At 39.9% G+C, this 18,010-nt stretch overlaps 2 protein-coding genes across 2 annotated transcripts in view; both read left to right on the top strand.

The window, feature by feature from the left end:
• The window catches only part of ntng2b (netrin g2b), a 97,485-nt gene that overhangs the window by 47,417 nt on the left and 32,058 nt on the right, over window positions 1-18,010 (top strand). The window lies entirely within an intron of this gene.
• Window positions 430-18,004, top strand: LOC122846786 (histidine-rich glycoprotein-like). Its single transcript, XM_044143948.1, has 14 exons — window positions 430-1,488; window positions 6,769-6,855; window positions 8,561-8,917; window positions 11,868-11,978; window positions 12,307-12,414; window positions 14,116-14,214; window positions 14,335-14,436; window positions 14,790-14,870; window positions 15,070-15,180; window positions 16,003-16,098; window positions 16,307-16,381; window positions 16,594-16,680; window positions 16,870-16,908; window positions 17,211-18,004. The coding sequence occupies exons 1-14, from the start codon at window positions 1,353-1,355 to the stop codon at window positions 17,333-17,335; spliced, it is 1,614 nt and encodes a 537-aa protein (XP_043999883.1). The 5' UTR covers window positions 430-1,352; the 3' UTR covers window positions 17,336-18,004.

Here is an 18,010-nt window from a genome sequence, read left to right as displayed (position 1 = left end):
CCCGCTCGCTTCTTATCCCTTTCCTGTTGCACTGAAATTTTGAAGTTAACCATCTATTTTTTTTTTCCATCTGTATCCCTGCTAAACTCCACCTCTCTCCCCTGTGATGTTCAGCTGGCTCTCTCCAGTTGCTCATTTCTTTTCTTTTTTTTTTTCGTTTTTCCCCTCACATCTCTACTCTTGGTGAGCCCTTGGAGCTTCATTATTAATAGATCTCTCTGTCGCCACATCCTTTCATCACAGAACATCACACTAACCTGCACAGAAGGAATTCTTCCACATATCTGCTTTTTATATTTAGACTAATGACAGTTTGCCACTGATGGATTGAAGGAAGGAGGGATGAGGGGGGGGGAGCTTGTGCATATGTCGGTGCATGGAGCAGCAAAACAGAGCCGAGAGAGAACAGAGGGAGCAATTGGAGATAAGGATGTGGGCATATGTTAGTTTGTTGTAATGCAGTGTGATTCAGGGTGAGGAGCGAGGGAAGGCAGGAATAAAAGGGAATTTGATTAGGGATTCTCTCTGTGGAGAGGCTCTCAGCCTCCGAGCTGTTAGACAGAAACGATCGGCAAAGTGGCAACTTCTACCCTGACAGAACTGGGCTTTCCTCCACATGGCCCGACAGTAAGAGACGAGTGGATGCATGGGTAAACTTAACAATTGGACCAGGCTGCGGAGAGCTACTCTAAAGTGACCTCCTTTGACACTCAAGACACAGCTGAGTGATTTATTTGAGCAAATTGTGGCTTTGATAAAATATTCTTGATGACTGTGTGGTGTTAGTTGTGGACAACTAATTTCAAACTCACAAATTAATTTTCAATTCAATGGCATGAAGACTTTTAAATGGGATTTTTTTTTTCCCCTATTTTTGAAAAGACTCTTTCTCTGAGATTGTGACACCTGTGTTCCACCAGTAGGTGTACAAAACGTCGGTGTTGGTAACATTGAAGGAGATTTTGAGTCAAGTTTTTTTCTACCTTAATTTTTCATCTTCCTCTCAGCCAATAACTTTTTCAACTTACTAACCTCGTTATGAGTTTAATGAGTCAACAGCAGTGTTTTGGGGATTCTAGTGTAGAAAGTGAGAGTCGACTCTCAAGATGTCATCATTTTCATTTTTAATAATCACAGGATATTCAATCCACATGAACACATCACAAACAGCTTTTAAAAATATTTGCCATTTGTCCCCAAAACAACAGTTGCGAACAGAGTAAAGCATCTCTGATTTGCAAATTATCCCCATTATTGGAGGACAGATCCGGCTTTTGCCAAGGCATCGTTTAATTTGTTCAAGTTTGTAAAGTTAAACAAAAAACAAAATCATCCCTTTACCTTCACACTGTATGTTTTCTTTTCCTGGAAATGAAGATAGGAAAGAGGGTGAGGATGACGTTGAAGCTGAAACTGAAGTTACAGTCATCTCTGAAGCTGAACGGTCGCCGGCCGTTACACACGAGCCTTTAAGTTCTCCTTTGGAAGGTGCGAAACGTAGTTTAGCCATATATAGAGATACCGAGTAGATTTTCCTTTTTACTGTAAAAGAAAAGTAGTGGAAGCCTAACCCCATAATGTCACTTCAGTCCTGTCTAGTGTACACCAGCAGACATGTAGTTCTAGTTACACCAACAGTGGCACACACTGCAAAAAAAAAAAAAAAAAAAGTGTCTTTGTTATTTAGTCCTAAAACAGCAAATCTACCTTTGCATGAAGGTCACACCAACAGAAGCCAAGTGCTTTTATGATTTTGCAACAATAAAATGCTTAAGGCTATTTTTTTCCTCTTAAGCTCCCCCTCTTTAAGATTCTGACACTTACTTCACCAATATTTCTTAAAGAAGTGCTTCAGTATTTTGGGAAACATTCGTCTCTCTGACAGGGCGCTGGAACAGATGATTGACAACGCTCTCATGTCTGTTTCTCAGATATGATGCAGCAGACAGCAGCTGTTTAGCTCATCCAGAGACTGAAAACAACAGAAAACAACAATCCTGGCCTACAAGACAATGAGACACCTTAGGTTAACCTTTCCTTGCTTTGCAGTCAATATGAAACATATTATGGAACCAATGAGGAGACGTCTGTTGGCTTGGCACTGCCACACTTGGAGAAATCGTTGACTGCACAACAACTCCTAGTAATATAGTTTGTAGAGATTTCGTTGAGATTATTAGAGTAAGTTAAAACTGGGTTAATTTGTGAGCTTCAGAGGTTCTAAATGGACAATTTCAGTTCTTGGTCATAAGCTACACTGACTTGTTGGTTAGCTTACAAAGAAATATGTTCTCAATTTTCTACAAGTGACACTGCCAGAAGTTTAAAAACATTCATGGCCATAAATGTCAAATAAAGGTGTTTTTTTTGTTTTATTTCTCAAGGTGAAATTATCACACTATGATTTTATAAACAAGAACTGAGTTCATACATTTGAGTTTAATGTGAAGTCCTTCCAATCAACACAGGATCATAATTATGGATGTCAGCTAAAATCTACTCACATCCTATTAGTCTTTGGTTTATTACATCTTGGGAAGTTGCAGAGAAACCCCTATCTTTTGTAGCCATAGTTCTCTCTTATCAAACATGGTAGTGTTCCTTTAAATCATTTGGCTTCCTGGAATAGACCTGGCTTTCGAGAATAGTCCATAAACTCACTTATTTTCCCATTTGGCACTATTCCAGGAATAACATGTTCAGCTGCTTTATCAATTCCCAAACCAGCTTTGATCTGTGTTTGGGTACATGGTTCTGTTGGATCACCCAGAACTTTCAAACACATGAAAAGAAATTGCCTTGGATGTTTCAAAACAATCCAAGTAAATCAGAGATTCACTCCTAACTAGGATGTTGGAGCACCATTCTCATTGGGGGATGAAAAAGTGGCAAACTTATGGAATAAAAATCTTCGCACAAAACTTGAATTGTCTCTCCTCCAATTAGACCAACCAGGAGGAGATTTATTCAGCACATCTACATAAACATTACAAATTCCACAATTACAGCAAATCTTCCACAAAGCTCCCACTTTTTAATGGCTACATGACCTTTAACAGGACTTCATACCTATTGGGGTGCATTTAGATGTTTAGACCAAATGATGTCGTCTCCTTCCACTTGGCTCATTTCATACTGGAGTTCCATGAACAAATCATCCACAGCTGGGGGATTTCAAAGCCGACTGTGTAATAGCTTTAAGAGTTTCTGTCTCTGAAATTCACTTGGATTACTTTAAGCTGTGAAGAATGAAAACATAAAGAGGCAAATTGATTGCGTGTACTGATTAGTTTTTAACTTGCTGGTGACCTGATACATCACCATGTACACAGTAACGCACATACATTTTCGTAGCTAATATATGTAGTAAATTGTAGTAATCTGCTCATTTAAGTTTGGGAGTAGGTAAAAAAAATGAGTGGGTAGGTTTTCCAAAGTGGAAAGCTGAATTTCCTCTTTTGAAGTCTCTCTTTATTAGATGATGATAGCGCAGCGGAGTCTAAGGAGCCTCTTTTGGTGTTCGCATATACAAAAACAATGCCCAGAAGGAAGCCTACCATTGAAAATTAAGAAATGCTCTTTTTTTCTATCAGTCCAAAATATCTGACCACTTCAATAAGTGACATGAATTTTTCTTCTTCTGGATGTTTAAGTGATGCAGTCACATCGTGGCAGGAACTTCCTACACATTTGTGACAAATCCAGTGTGTGCTCCTGTGAACGTCCTTATAGACTCCGACAGTCGGGGTGTTTGTGTCGGTGAAGAAATCATACATAATTCATCCTCCAACTTACTGGAGGTCTTAGGCTGAACATTGACCGTTTCTCAGGCTATTTATATCCCTGACATTAATGTTAGATGTGGATTGTCCTGTCTTGAAAGCTGGGTTGTCAAAGTGTTGTGGATATTCAGACTTTATTTGTTCTGACTGACTGATCTGAAACAACCCCCGGAGAGATGGGGAAAAGTTTCTGTCAGCTGCCTCGATGTACAGTAAAGTGGTCTTTAAAGCCCTTAAAGCGCTGCTTGCCTTCATACTAAATTAAAACCTGCCATCTTGGTAAGCAGCTGCACCTTTAATGCCGTGCCAAAAAGGAAGTCAAAACGTGGGATGTGCTTGGATTTCCACATCAGCGTGATGTCATCGGACCTTTTCTGGTCTTGAAGGAATCCATTAAGCGGTGGGCGTTTTGAACAACGCAGCAGTTTTGTTGTTTGGCTGACATCAGGAGGAAACTCAAAAGAGTTCAATGATTAGCAGTGACTCAGGAGAATCTGACTGGAGCTTCAACTAAGGGGCTCGTGAGCCTTTGAAAGTTCATCATTAAGGACGTCGGCTTTCGATAACATGCGCGTTTCAGTTCAACTTAAGTGAAACAGAAACATTTTCTGATCTTAAACTACCTACAGAGTATTTCTTTTTAAGTTGTATGTTTTTGCTGTACCTTTGCAACCTTAATTCCAATATCACATATTGATTTTCTGATTCAGTACCTTTCTGTGTGGAGATTGCATGTACTGTGTGCTGTTCATGCATGTTTTTTTTTTTTTATGGCTTTCTCCCACAGTCAAAAACGTGAATGTTAGTTTAAGGAGCCTCTCTAGCTGCCCCTTATAGAAAACTTATGAAAACTAAGGAGTGTATTTGTACTCAGACCCCTTTACTCTGATGTGCGGAAATAAAATCCAGGGTGTCCTATTAGTTTTGGCTTGCAGTGTCATGTAGAAGCACTGCAAACACTGGGGAAAAGGGTAGGAAGCTTAGACTTTTCAGACAAAATACTGTTTTAGACAGAACAGCTCCTGTATGAAACATTGTGGTGGCAGCATGATGCTGAGGGTTTTTCTTCAACAGGGATCGCAAAAGATTTGAGCTAGAGGAGGTGTTTCATGACCCCAAACTTACAGCTGCAGCTACATTTAGACCGAAGCATGTTAGTTTTCAGATGACCCAGTCAAAGTTCAGATTCAAATCCAATTGAGAATCTGGAAGATCTGGAAACTTATGTTCACAGACACTCCCAGTTTGAATTTTTTTTTTTTTTTTTACATATGGATATGTATGCTCAGAGAATAAAAAAATAAAAGGAGGTTAATTCTAGAAACATACATGCTACTAAATGACTGTATTTAATATAAGTAGCTCAAAGGGTTCAGCTGTCCTTCTGGGACACTATAATGAAAAATCCCATTCAACAGCGAGCTTGTACTGCTGCTACCTTTTTAAAAATCTTAGGCTTAGCGGAGTGTATTTAGGTTTTAGCCTGACCCTGTTGTATGTAAACCTCGTTTTTGTGTGTAGGTGTGTGTGCATGTGAGAGAGTGTGTGTGTGTGTGCATGTTTAGATTTATGGCAGGCATATGGTGCAGTTCAGTGGAACCCATAAATCATCTCCATCTCCTCTGTGTCCTCCCGGGGATCTGAGGTCTTAGGTCCCATTCTCACCAAGCGGCCGCCACTACTGTTTGCACATTCTACAACACACGCACACGCACAAAAACGCACACACAACACACTGACATGCCAAGCTTTTGTGTAGCTAAGGTACTATGACGTCTATAAGTAGTTCACTTTTCACCATTAGTTATCTTAAATGACAAAAAAACTTTAATGTCTCATCTTTTCTGAAGCTTCAAGGTATTCGACCAGAATCGGAAGTTAGAAAATAATTGTAGCATCATATTATGGATGGATTTTATTTCATATCTCACTATTTTCTGGTTGGATGGGAAGGAATAATGGAAAGTGAAGGGTTTTGTCGTGTCGCAGATACGTCTGCTGCCTGCCCAGATGTATCTATGAAATCCTTACAGCAAACATTAGGTGTTAGACAGCCATGTCATAGTACTCGCATCCTTTGTCTTGCCTCTGCCCCAGTTACATCACTGAGCACGCTCAGAGGATTAGCGATCTATTGGCAACAGAGTCTGATCCACCGGGCACGTAGCTCATTGGTCAGTCTGGACAGATGGGTGTAGGCATGCTGGGGGGGTTTCAGGTCATAGTGACCCAATCCTTGAACCTTGTCATAAATCTACAAGCCCTGACCACATGACGTTCACGTGACCACTGTTTTATTTTTCATCCAAAATCTGGAACTTAACAAGAGCTTCAAAACGCACAGTCACGTGGTCGGGCACGTGCGGAAAAGTGTGCAAACACGGGCTGGTGTTCACGCTGCTCTCCTCGAATCCTAGAATTTTCACAAAGAACCAACCTCGGCTCCGGTTATCGACTGATTGGTTCATGGCTTGAAAATCATGTGACACATTAACAACATCCATGCTGTTTGACTTCCATTAAGATTTCGTGCAGATGCTAACAGATCCTGAATCACAATGGCTTCATTATTGCGAAGCCAAATCAGCGCCTCACACTCTTGTAACAAATGATGAGAATGCTAAGACTGACAAGTGACATTTGGGCATTATTTACACTTTCTTAGATGATTGTAGAAGAAGTGATAAATGATCTCATTATATGCAAATCCATTTGTGAGGAGGACACCTAGACGTGTGTAAGCACATGAACAGAGGGGATGCATTCGGCGTCGTGTGTGTGCAGTAGGTGCGGGTGTGTGCGTGTGTGTACCAGAGAGACTGTGTCATCATGGGACTGTTAGTGAGTCCATTTGGACAGATGGGTGCATTTCTATAGGATTATGATGGATATCAGTTCAGACTGTTGATGCAGTCCATGAGAGAGCAATGGCGCTGGCAGATGGATGCAAACAAAACTTTTATTTTACATTTTTCTGTGCATGCAGAGGATTCGGACCTCAAAGCCCCCGCTGCTGAGGTTGGAAACTCACTTTTAAGTTTTCCGAACCCTCATCATCTTGATAAAAGTGAAGGTAGGCACGACGCATAGAACCTGATAATTTAGCTGTGCTTTAGTATTGTTTTACTACAATACATAATTGCACCCTCTAAAAATTGCTGGGTTAAAAATAACCTGATTTAGGTGGTATAGTTGAGCTCAAAGTTATTCCTACACCTTACAGGGTCAGATTTAAGACAATCTTTAGTTTTTCCTAAGAATCTAAAGATTAGGTTGATGGGAAGGGGGCTTCCATCCTTAAAAACGTGGAGCTTTTAAATACCGGCGGAACGTTTTAAAAAACCGGTGCACACAGATAATAAGGATTTTGTTGCTTTGAAAAAAATGAGCCAGCAGTTTTTGGTGTGTGTATCTGAGTTTTATGATCTGCAGAAATATTAGTGAATGTAGAACACGTAACCTGCTTGCTCAACCGTTTTTTGCCCCCTCCTCTTAGTTTGCCCATTAGCCATTTGTGCTTTTTAGCTTTGTGTTCTGAAAACGTACGAAGAACAAGAAATTCCTAAAATATTTCCAGGCATAAAATTATAGCATGTTATCAAACTCTCTTATAGCCAGTGAGTAAGGTCGCTTTTATCTGTTCTGTCTTTCAAACCATGCAGTGTGTTTAGTGTAGCAACTCCAATGTCTGTACAAAATAGAATATGGTAGTAATTTAGAATTAATCTTTGTTATGTCAGTCCTGCAATGGAAGACGAGCATCATTATAGGATTAGATTCTGTTACAGACGCCATTATCTAAATGCAACTTAAGTTACACAGTGTGAAGAGGAAATTCTTGATCGATCTGACTGGCACTGACAGAAAAAAACAATTCTGAGAAACATCTATACAGATTATCAACCAAAAAGAAAAACTGCAGTCATAAATATTCTGTGGTAATTAAGAGACATGATTTAAAATAAAGACATACACATTTTCAGAATCGCTAATAATATCAGATGTGCTCCCTATAACAGATATTGCAAGGTATTTATACAATCAGATAATAAAAATTTCAGTGAAGCAGGATTAGAGAGAGGGTTTTATGAGCACCAAATACAAAAAACCCCCACTAATCTATTAGTTGGACTTGACAAGTTAACAGGGAAGTGGTATTTTTGTGTGTTGAGCTGAGAGAAATGTGACATATGTAGAGTGCAAAATATTAAGGAAGTAAATAAAAACATAAATAAAATAGTACTGTATCTAAAAGACTATTTTGTGAGGAGACATACTTTTGTATTTTCAATGACAAATACCAGTCAATGCAATCATTAAACCAGTAGGAAACATAGTGATGCCTCCTAAAAAAGAGAATTTATGGATACAAATGATGTTTTTTATTGATTCTCAGCATAGTGAGAATTTAAGCATACACACTCCAGGTTATGACTGGGTAACACCACAATGAATGATATTGTATTTTTTATTTTATTTTACAACCACGTCAACAATGGTCACACCCCTAATACGCACAATGTTTGTAAGCTGAACAGTATTTCCAGCAGTGAAAGGGTTGTGGAACAGCTTTTGAATTTAGCCTATCTCAGCAGTGTGAAATCACACTTTCATTTTGTGTTCTCACTTTCTGCGTGCGCACGTGTGTGAATTAGAAAAAGAAAAGCTAGGCTTTCTTCAGATAAACAATCTGAGGCAGCATCTCTTATGCTAATGCCTTAGCTTGCTCATTCCTCATTGCGTTTACATTCTCTGTCCTCCTGCACCTGATTCAACAGACAGCAGAGCTCCAGCGCCAGAAAGCAGATTTACAGAGGGCTCAGTCCCTCAAACGCACCACGCGTTATCCACCCGCACTTCATCTGAGCCTCCGCTGGTACCGATGGGACAATCTGACACACTTCCTGTCAGAACAGAGCTCCATCCTCCTTCGTCGTCGTCTCCACCAGGGGAGGACGGAGTTTCCCCGCCACGGGAGTTCACTCGTTCAGAAACAGTCCCTGAGCTTTCACATCTGTCCCACCCTGTTCCAGAAGGTTCCTCTCATCACTCTGTCACTAATCATCATCATCTTCATCAATACATAGAAGAGACTACTGTAAAAGTTCTGCATCATTCAAGCCTAACTGACGGAGGTAAAGCACACCATTCACTAGATTAGTGAAAATCTGACTTGGGGGGTCATTTTCCAACCAGGCTGCTTTATTTTGGGATCATTTTTTATGTTATACTGCATCATCTCACATGTCAGAGGGAATTGTTGAGTTCACTGAGATTTCCTCACTGAGGGTGTGAGGGTGAGCGAGCGTACTGATGAGGGAAAGTTTAAAGTGCGATATAGGGAAGTCTTTGAAGGAATGACTTCAGTTGGCATTGTGTTTGCATCATTCAGAGACATTGAGGGGATTGAGGAACATCAGCCACAGGATCAGAGCCAAGAAAAGACACGGAGACAAAGCAGACAGAATCGGGGCAAAGCCTAACTTAACCTCACCCAGCTGCAGCACATTACAAACTACAGTGTCTGCAGCATTAATGTACAAACTCTGGAAGAATAAATAAAGACGTATTGTATTGTTAGAGGTAACTGTCTGTTGGTTTAGGCATGGTGTCAGCGTGCCTGCGAGGGGGCAGCTCAAGAGCTTCATCACTGTCTATCCTCACAAAGCCCGACTGACTCTCACACACCCCTTCGCTTTTAGTCGCTGCAGAATGAGCAAGAACCTGGAATGCCTCTGCTGCCAACGTCTGATGTCAGATAGTTTTGGGGCTGAGCTGACTGAGATTAATACCGAGAATCATCCTGCCCCCGAGGCAGCGCAGGTTACCGAGATCAAATTCATTTACGCTCTCTGCTGTGCAACGGCAGCCCCCGAAACAACCGGTGATTCAGAATCCCGCTTCGCTACCGCGAGCGAGTGTGACAGATGTGTGAGAAGGCGGGTCTGGTTGGGCCAGAGTAGGACACAGTCAGAGAGATGTAGGCAGGGTAGACTTTGATGAGATGCAACGATGGCATGATGCCAGTTGTGTGAAACGGTTCTGGGTGCTGTGAGAACAGCAGCCGACGTCCTGTCTCACCGGAGCCCCGGGGAAAGTAGGGGAGAGAGTGAGGGAGGGGGGGAGAGAAAAGAGCGAGTGGGTGGGAGGTAGCCTGGAGGGGGATGCACCGCAGGGGAGCAGGATGCTTGCTGAATCCCACCCTGTCTGAAAAAGAACGCACAGCACCCGCTCTAAACACCTCACGGGGGGAAACACAGATGGAGGCATGCAGCTCGGGAGTCTCTAGCGGTCCGGCAATCATTAGTCCCTCAATGATGTTCATGGTGTGGTCACTCACTTTGATTAGTAATTCACATTTTTGTTAGCAATCATCTCTTTGAGGAAGACTGTGGTGGTTTAACTTAATGAACCATGCTTTTGTTGATGAAAATGCTTGATCTACATTTATGTCTGACCAAGAGCTTATATTGTATTTCATCTGATACATAAAGGGTTATAATTATGCACAGAGTCTCAAATGCATACACTATATGCACTGCGCTCTAATATTTAGTTACATGTCCTTTAGCAAATTGCAAAGAAATAACACATTGCTTGTGTCTGTCAAGTGGAATTATTCTGGCTGGAAATTTGATCTGTCTTCTTACAAGAAAGGTAGAGTCCCATTAAATTTGCTGGTTCCTGACATTGAGGCTTTGCTTTCTACCATTACCAGTAGAGTAGAAGGTGAGGACACAGAATTGCAATGATAGTCTGCTTTAGCAGTTCCAAAGCCATGTTGTGCATTTCAAATCATTGTCTTGTTGGAAAATTCAATTGTATTCAACAGGCTTATCTGTTGATTTGAGCTGAATTTTAAAATCATCTTTCTTCATTATTTTACCACAGGTGTGACAGAAGGCGTCTAGTTTGGACAGATCTTTCTTTCATGGTCAGCTGCCACCTCAGGCTACGCTGATGTTATACACCTCAGTTATATTTTTTATGTAGGCTTAAGCCTAGGTGGTTCCTGGATTCTTCTTGAACATCATAATGAGTGAAAATGTGCCATAGCTGGGTGATTCAAAAGAATAATTACCTCAAGCACACGTTGAAGCTGGTTTGGAATGGATAAAGTTGGCTAATATTAAGCCTCCGTAATGGTTGATCTTAGCCTTGCTGAAGATTTATTGGTTTTGCTTAAAAGCAAAGGCTGTGCCAGTAACCTACCAATAAGCTTTATCATTTCTGATAAAGAGAGTGGTCAAATATTCAGCCAGACATATGCCACAACCTTCTTAATTCCTAGAAAAAAACAGAAAAAAAAACTGTGTAGTTTTTCAGAAAAATGTTAGGAAAAAATTCAAACTCGTTCACCTAATTTCTGTTTTGAAAATCCCTTAAAGTTCATGCCGGTGATGTGTTTCTGTGTACTTTAGACCTGCTCTGTATTAACTAAACTAGTTTCACATCTCTCCTTTTTTGTTGGACTCAATCTGTTAGCCCAAAAAGCATACAGTGGGAATAATACAAAGCCCTGAAGGAGAAGTAGGCAGAGGCAATTAAAAATGCGTTACAATTGTTTTGTGTGTGCTAGGTTAGCTGGTATTGATTGGAGATGTTTTGTTCTCATCTCGACACAGGAAAATACATCCGTGAGAAGGCATTACTATATCATAAGCCAGGTATTTTGTGCTTTGACTAGGTATATTTTGGATTTAAAAAAAAGGGGGAGCGAACATTCAGACACATTTATGACATTCACATAAAAGTAGGAGCATGTCATACCTTTCACACCCAGAGTGAAAAGGTAGCGATGAAGAAGCCGTTCAAGCCTCTCTGACTCTCACAGTCCCCCCCCATCGAAGCCCAGGGCTGATGCCCCCAAAGGGCCGATCCGCTATCTGACAGAGAGAGAGAAAGAAAAACAAGAAAAAAGAAAACTAGGTCTTAGCAGGAGGCAGGAAGACAATAGACACTATCAGTAATCTTTAGCCGCTGCAGCATGAGCCTAATTATGAAGTTTGTATTGTTCAGGCTGCTGAGGAAATACCCCACAAGGTCTCTGTTCTTGTTTTGTTGATTATGACTATGGTTCTTCAGTTTCCCACAAGTCTGTACATGAGAGTCATGGACACAAGGCAACAAGCTCCACTGAGCATGAGCAAGACAGGGAGGAAGAGGAGGACGAAGAGGAAGCATCTAAAGCGACAGGTATTTCACGTAAATGTAGAGGCAGACTTAACTCTCAGTGCAGGACAGTGCGCAAAATAAAAAAATTTATTATGGACGTTGACAGCTCAGAGTGAAAAACAGCCACATAAAAACTCAAGGTCAGATCTATATAAATTCATCTCTTTGCTGACAAAATAGTCTGTCATCGAGGCAATTTTTGACACCAAGAGCATCATCATAGATTCACTTAGACAGTGACTGAAGCTGATGGGTTCAAAATGGAAAAACAGACTTTTAGAGAAAAGGGGGAAAATAAGTTTCACCTCCTTTTGAGGACCTTTGTGTAAACAGTATTACTCTGTGATAGGTGTCCACAGTCCACAGCCCCGACACGAGACCCACGGCCACAAACCAACAACTTTATCTCAACATGAAGGGCAGCGGAGAGAGGCGGAGGGACATGCAGAGGCTAACGGTATCCATTTTGTTCGGATGGTAGTTCTTTAATCAGCCGTAGTTTATTGTAATTGTGCAAACATTTGCTCTTAACATGATTTCATTTTCAATGTGAAGTAGATCTATCAGCAAATTCCTGCACTTATAGCTGTTTGCATTAAACAAATTGAATAAATAACCTTCAACACAAATCCCATTTTAATGACTGCGCCAGTTTTATAATTATTTAACCCATTTCTAAAAATGTTTGGGTTTGTGTGCAGCTTCCTCCTTTTTCAATTCCCACTAGATTGTCAATAGTGATCATGTCAGGCAACTATGATATCTGATCCAAAATCCTACATTAATTCCTCTGGAACCAAGGTTGTGGTGTATGTCTTGGAGTTTAGGTGTGAGTAGTCCTTTAAGCATTTATTGTGTGTGTTACTTTGGAAACTGAAGTCTTCCTGCCTGTCTTTTGTTGTCAATCAGTGGTTTTCTGACAACCTTCCTCTTCAGGAATCATGCAGGTAGCATGTTTGGTTTTTATACGTTTGAGCTTGTGAGCTGTGCTTCCAACTGAATGTCCAAGAACATCACTGGGCTTTGCTGTCTTTTTGTACCTGTTTATTGTTTTTTTTGTGCAAGGAGCTGATCTCTTCCAGATCAGCTCCTTGGTCTCTTTGGATGAACAAATAACTCAGACCATCTAGATTTTGAGCAAAATTAGTGTTTTTTGATAACTCAAATTTTAGACTTTCCTACTGTTCAAAACCTTCTACATGAATATTTCTGGGATGTAGTCTTCCTCACCATCACATCACGCAACAGTGGTTGTAAAGCCATCATTTAATTGCAGACATAAGCCACACATTATGCCAGAATATAATATAGGCAAAGAGCAAATGCTGGATAGCAAATATTTGTATCTGGGAACCATAAATGTATTGAAGCTGCAAATATTTTCATATCAAGAGGACAAAGTTTGCAGCTGATCTCAGGATAATTATGGAGAACTTAAAAAATAAGTGTCTGGTTTATTTGATGAGCTCTGGTTACAGCTTTCGGAGTCGTTGCCCAGACTGTTAAAGAGGATCCATAACTTAAAACTAAGTGGGGGCATAAATTGTGTTTGCTGCTATAAAAGTTATTAGAGCTATGTGCAGCGTCTTGTATTAGCTGCGGCTCAGATGAGGCACTCCAGTGTTTGCTATCTCACATCATCATCACAAATCAGTTTGTACAGCTATTAAGATAAAAATCTATGTAATCTGGCGTTCCACTTTCGTTGTCTGATAACAGAAGTCATAAAATAATTAGCTCATTAGCAAAACAAGAGTTTTCTGCCGAGCTTATCGGATAAGTTGTCCAGATCAACCTACTCAGGTTTTCTTAGACTGAATAATTTCCAGTTTAATCAATCATACGTCATTCAGAGGGCAAACTGCTGTGAGGCAACCAAGAAAATTAAAGGAACTATTGAAATACAGCATATAGTCCTGAATTTTCCTTTGCTATTTCAGTCAACCTTGTGATTTTTCAGACCTCCACAAGTCTGAAGAGTATACACATGAAACTCATGGCCACAAAATACCCCCATCTGCGCATGGAGAGAAAGGGAAGCAAACAGAAAATCATGTTGAAATTAAGGGTATCTCTTCACATGTGCAGGCAATATTACCTTGGACATAACAGGACATTTTAATTCTTTATGCTTCTTATAATAATTCTGTTGTGTCAGACCCCCATGCATCTATGGGACACAAACATGAAACTCATGGACATTCAACAAAAACCTCCTCTGGGCACGTAGAAGACAGCAATGATACTGAGAAGACAGGTATTTATGAATCTGAGATTTAGTTTTAGCGATTAGCTCATTAGAGAAAAACGATTTCATATCTTTGGTGAAAAACAGTAGAAAATGTTTGAGATTTCACTGAAAAACTTGGTTTGCCAGTTTCCCATATGACGGAGGGACATGTACATGAGGCTCATACATCAGCTGGCTTGTCTGAACACGGTGAAGAGCAGCACACAAAGGCAAATCCTCACAAGACAGGTAACCAAATTTCTATATTCACGTTCGGATCGCTTGTTCTGAAATTAACCTCATCAGAAACCCTCTTAGGTCACTGCTTGAGTGCGATAAAACAAAAGCAAAAGAAATCCTACGTAGGCAAATGCTTTTAGTTTTTGAGTGTTTTTTTTATTTTTATTAATTGCCATAATAGTTTGTAACTGGCCTCAGAGACAGAAAAATTGAAAAGAATCACTTAAAATCACAATGCCCTAACTTAGAAAAAGAATTGCCAGCTTGATGGCTACTGAAAGAGCTGTTGATGTTCAGCTCCCCAGACGGTTTTCCTCATTTTGGAAATAACAATCGTGTCTTGATTGTTTCCAACGAGTTAGAGGGACACGGACATGAGATGCATGGCCACAGAACAACTTTACCTGAACATGAAGAGGGAAAAAACACAAAGTCTCAAACAGGTATGTAACGTAGCAGCTCTGTAGTGTCATGTAGGTACATAATTTCTACAAGTAGCAGTAGAAACCAATAGTGGTTAATTTATCAACATGACCTCTAACAGTAGCAAATGACCCCCTGACAGAAAAAAGGCAGGAATGCATCCTAGTCTCTGCTTTCTCCCTGGCTTTGCTTATGACAATGGCAACTGTGATGTGACAGTTTCCCACATGTTTGAGGAACACGCTCATCAACTGCACGGCCACAAAACACCCACTTCATCCCAGTCACATGGAGAGAAAGGCCATGAGCAAGGGCATGAAGACATAAAAGGTATATTCTTGTTTTTAGAGTTTTTCTCATTTTAAAGCTGTAGCTCTGCTGTCTATCTTGCCAAGCCTGTTGATGTAACCAGAAACACATTTCTATGTGGCTTCAGGTTTTATTCTGATTCTGAAGTAAAATCTTATTTATTCATGAATTGAGTGTGTAGGTGTTTATGTGTGTCAGGTGTAGATGCTAAGTGTGCACTGGGTGAAAGATGTGTATATGGATGGCAAAATAAGTTACTTTTTATAGTGGGTTTTCATTGATCCCCTCATACTTCATAACTAGCTGACCATGTTGCATTGAAAGTTCAATCAGCCATAAACCGTCCATGAGCGCTCCCAAGTGGCCAAGTAATATCAGCTTACTCAAACAGAAAGTTGAAGTCTGTCTTGTCAGAAACGTCAAGAATTTAGCATGCTGAGGTGAGTGAATCCTCAACAGGACAGACAGAGGGTTTTAATAGAGTGACATGAGATAAAAATAATGTTATTGGGCTCAGAATAACACAATAACAATGAAACTTCAACAGTTTCATAACTTTGTCACATATTAAGTTTATATGCCATTTCTAAACTGCAGCGCTCATACCACTAAATTTGTTGTCATGTCCAAAATAACCAATAGCCGTAAATTGTATTGCATATGTTGCAGTATACCATAGAGAGTTAGGAAATACTTGAGCAGTAAAATTTTAAAATGCATGGCAGGCAGGTGGAGCCTGGTGTAGGGATAGACTGGACGTCCTTAAACTGGTAGTCTTTGACAAAGTTATTGTAAAAAATATATAGATGTGTTGCTTTTACAGTAATGATTGTGGTGTTTCAGCTCACAGCAGTCATGAAGAAAACATACATCAGGCTCATGGTCATGAAGCAGCATCTGAACACAGAGCAGAGGGTGAAAAATTCCCAGAAAGGCAAGGTATCATTTCAGGATGTAGCATAAAGCTTAACGCCATAAATGAATGCTTGAACTCTAGTTTATTTCTGTCGTAGTCAATCCAAAGTCAACAAAAAAAAAAAAAGATTGACTTTGAAAGTAACAATGCTGTAAACATTAGAAGCTTTTAAAAGTTGTTTTTTTTCTTTTATAAATTATCGCAATTTTCATAAAAATCTCAATGTTCCAGTCTTCCACAACCACGAGAACCACGGACACGAAACAAGCTCAGCGGAAAATAGGCAAGAGGAAACTAACAGCATAGGTATCTTGTTTACTTGTGGGGCTGGGGTTGGTTTCTTTATCATTTTATTAAAATTAAAGTTACCAGGATTTTTTTTTTTCCTCAAGAGAAATAAACATGAACAAACGGGTAGAAAGACATTGAAAGCTTGATGTGAGGACTAAAATATAATTAAGAACTATACAGAGTAATTTATTTTTCTTATTTTGTTCTTTGCAACCTTGCTGGGTCAGACCCACATGGACACAACACCCAGGGACACGTTAAACCAGCTGGTCACAGGCATGAGGAGCATCCGCACAGAACAGCTGACACTACAGGTATCAGCATATAGTTGCAGATTGTTTCAGTAAACAGACAGAAAAGTTTAAAAATCTAAGTTGGGAAAAATTATCATTTGCACATCATGTCATTTTGGACTACTTAAATTCCATGGATGTTACTGGTGTGTACATCTGGAATAAAAGATAATAATTACACTGTGTGTTGCTAACGACGATGTTCATCAGTCTCCCATACATCTGAGCGACAGTTTCATGGAGCGAAAGGTGAGGCAAAACATGCAAACAGAAAAGCTTTCTGTCATTGTGATGGATCCACAGGTAGAAAAACCGTCCTGTAGCCAGCAGAGTTTCCTTACATCATCAGCCGTCTCCCTGTAGTTTCACGTTTTCCATCTTAGTTTTTTATACACATACATTCACTTGGAGCTCCTAACCTCTGTAGCATCCTGAGAACTCATACTCATTCAGCAATGTTAGCTCCACCCCAATGAAGTAGATGAGAAATGGAAACAAAAAAAGTGCAAAGTTCTTTTAATGGATGACGTTATAATAATGTGGTATGTTAGGCCATCACACGACTGAGGAACATTCGCATGGGACTCTGAAGCAGCAAACATCATCTCATCATGGAGAGGGCCACATAGAAACACAAGCTGAAAGGAAAGGTACCCGTATTAGTTGTAGTGGTTAGAACTGCATTATGTGGTAGAACTGCATCAGGTGGCTTAGGTTGATGTATGTGGAAGGCTTGAAATGCAAGAGATATAAGTCACACATGATGTATTTTATAAATTGGAGCTTTCCTTCCTGACACAATGATTTGTGAGCTCATGAATGGTATCGTGTGTGAATGTGGGATTTTTTTTATAGTCTGATCTCTAATTAACGCTTCTTTTATTTATTTGTTAGGATGCGTTTTTCTTATTAAAAAGAAAACAGAACCAAAGAAAAATCCCATTTTGGACAATTTTGGCACATTTGCCTCAAAATAAATTCACAAATGAAGTTTGTAGAAGTACAGAAAATGTGTTTATTATTGCAGTGATTAAAAAAAAGCTACTCCAAAGATTATTTTACATTCTCTAGCGTAAGCCATGGCGAAAATCGACGTTCGCTTTTGTTGGTCTACTATGCAGTGTTTTGAAGGATCTATGCCAACAGTTTTTCCTTTATTTAATAGGAACTGTGATGATTTCCAAGAAAAAAGTATTCGACTTGCTCACAAACAAAAGTAGATATGCAATCTTCCAAACATTTGTCCCTGAAAAAGATGGAGGAAAATCACTTGCCTTTCAGGGCTTCAGTAGATTTACCCACAAGTTACACCTTGTAAAATTGTATGAAAGTAAAATTCTTCTTTTATTAT

Source organism: Gambusia affinis, linkage group LG17, assembly GCF_019740435.1.
Source record: "Gambusia affinis linkage group LG17, SWU_Gaff_1.0, whole genome shotgun sequence".
Lineage (NCBI taxonomy): Eukaryota > Metazoa > Chordata > Actinopteri > Cyprinodontiformes > Poeciliidae > Gambusia > Gambusia affinis.
Note: the sequence above shows the minus strand (reverse complement) of the source record. Positions and strands in the feature narration are given on the sequence as shown.

Coding starts and splice junctions, on each gene's coding strand:
- LOC122846786 (XM_044143948.1), top strand. CDS start 1,353: ATGTTTTCTTTTCCTGGAAATGAAGATAGGAAAGAGGGTGAGGATGAC. Junction 8,918..11,867: donor TTCAAGCCTAACTGACGGAG/GTAAAGCACACC, acceptor ATGGTTCTTCAG/TTTCCCACAAGTCTGTACAT. Junction 16,681..16,869: donor CAGAACAGCTGACACTACAG/GTATCAGCATAT, acceptor GATGTTCATCAG/TCTCCCATACATCTGAGCGA.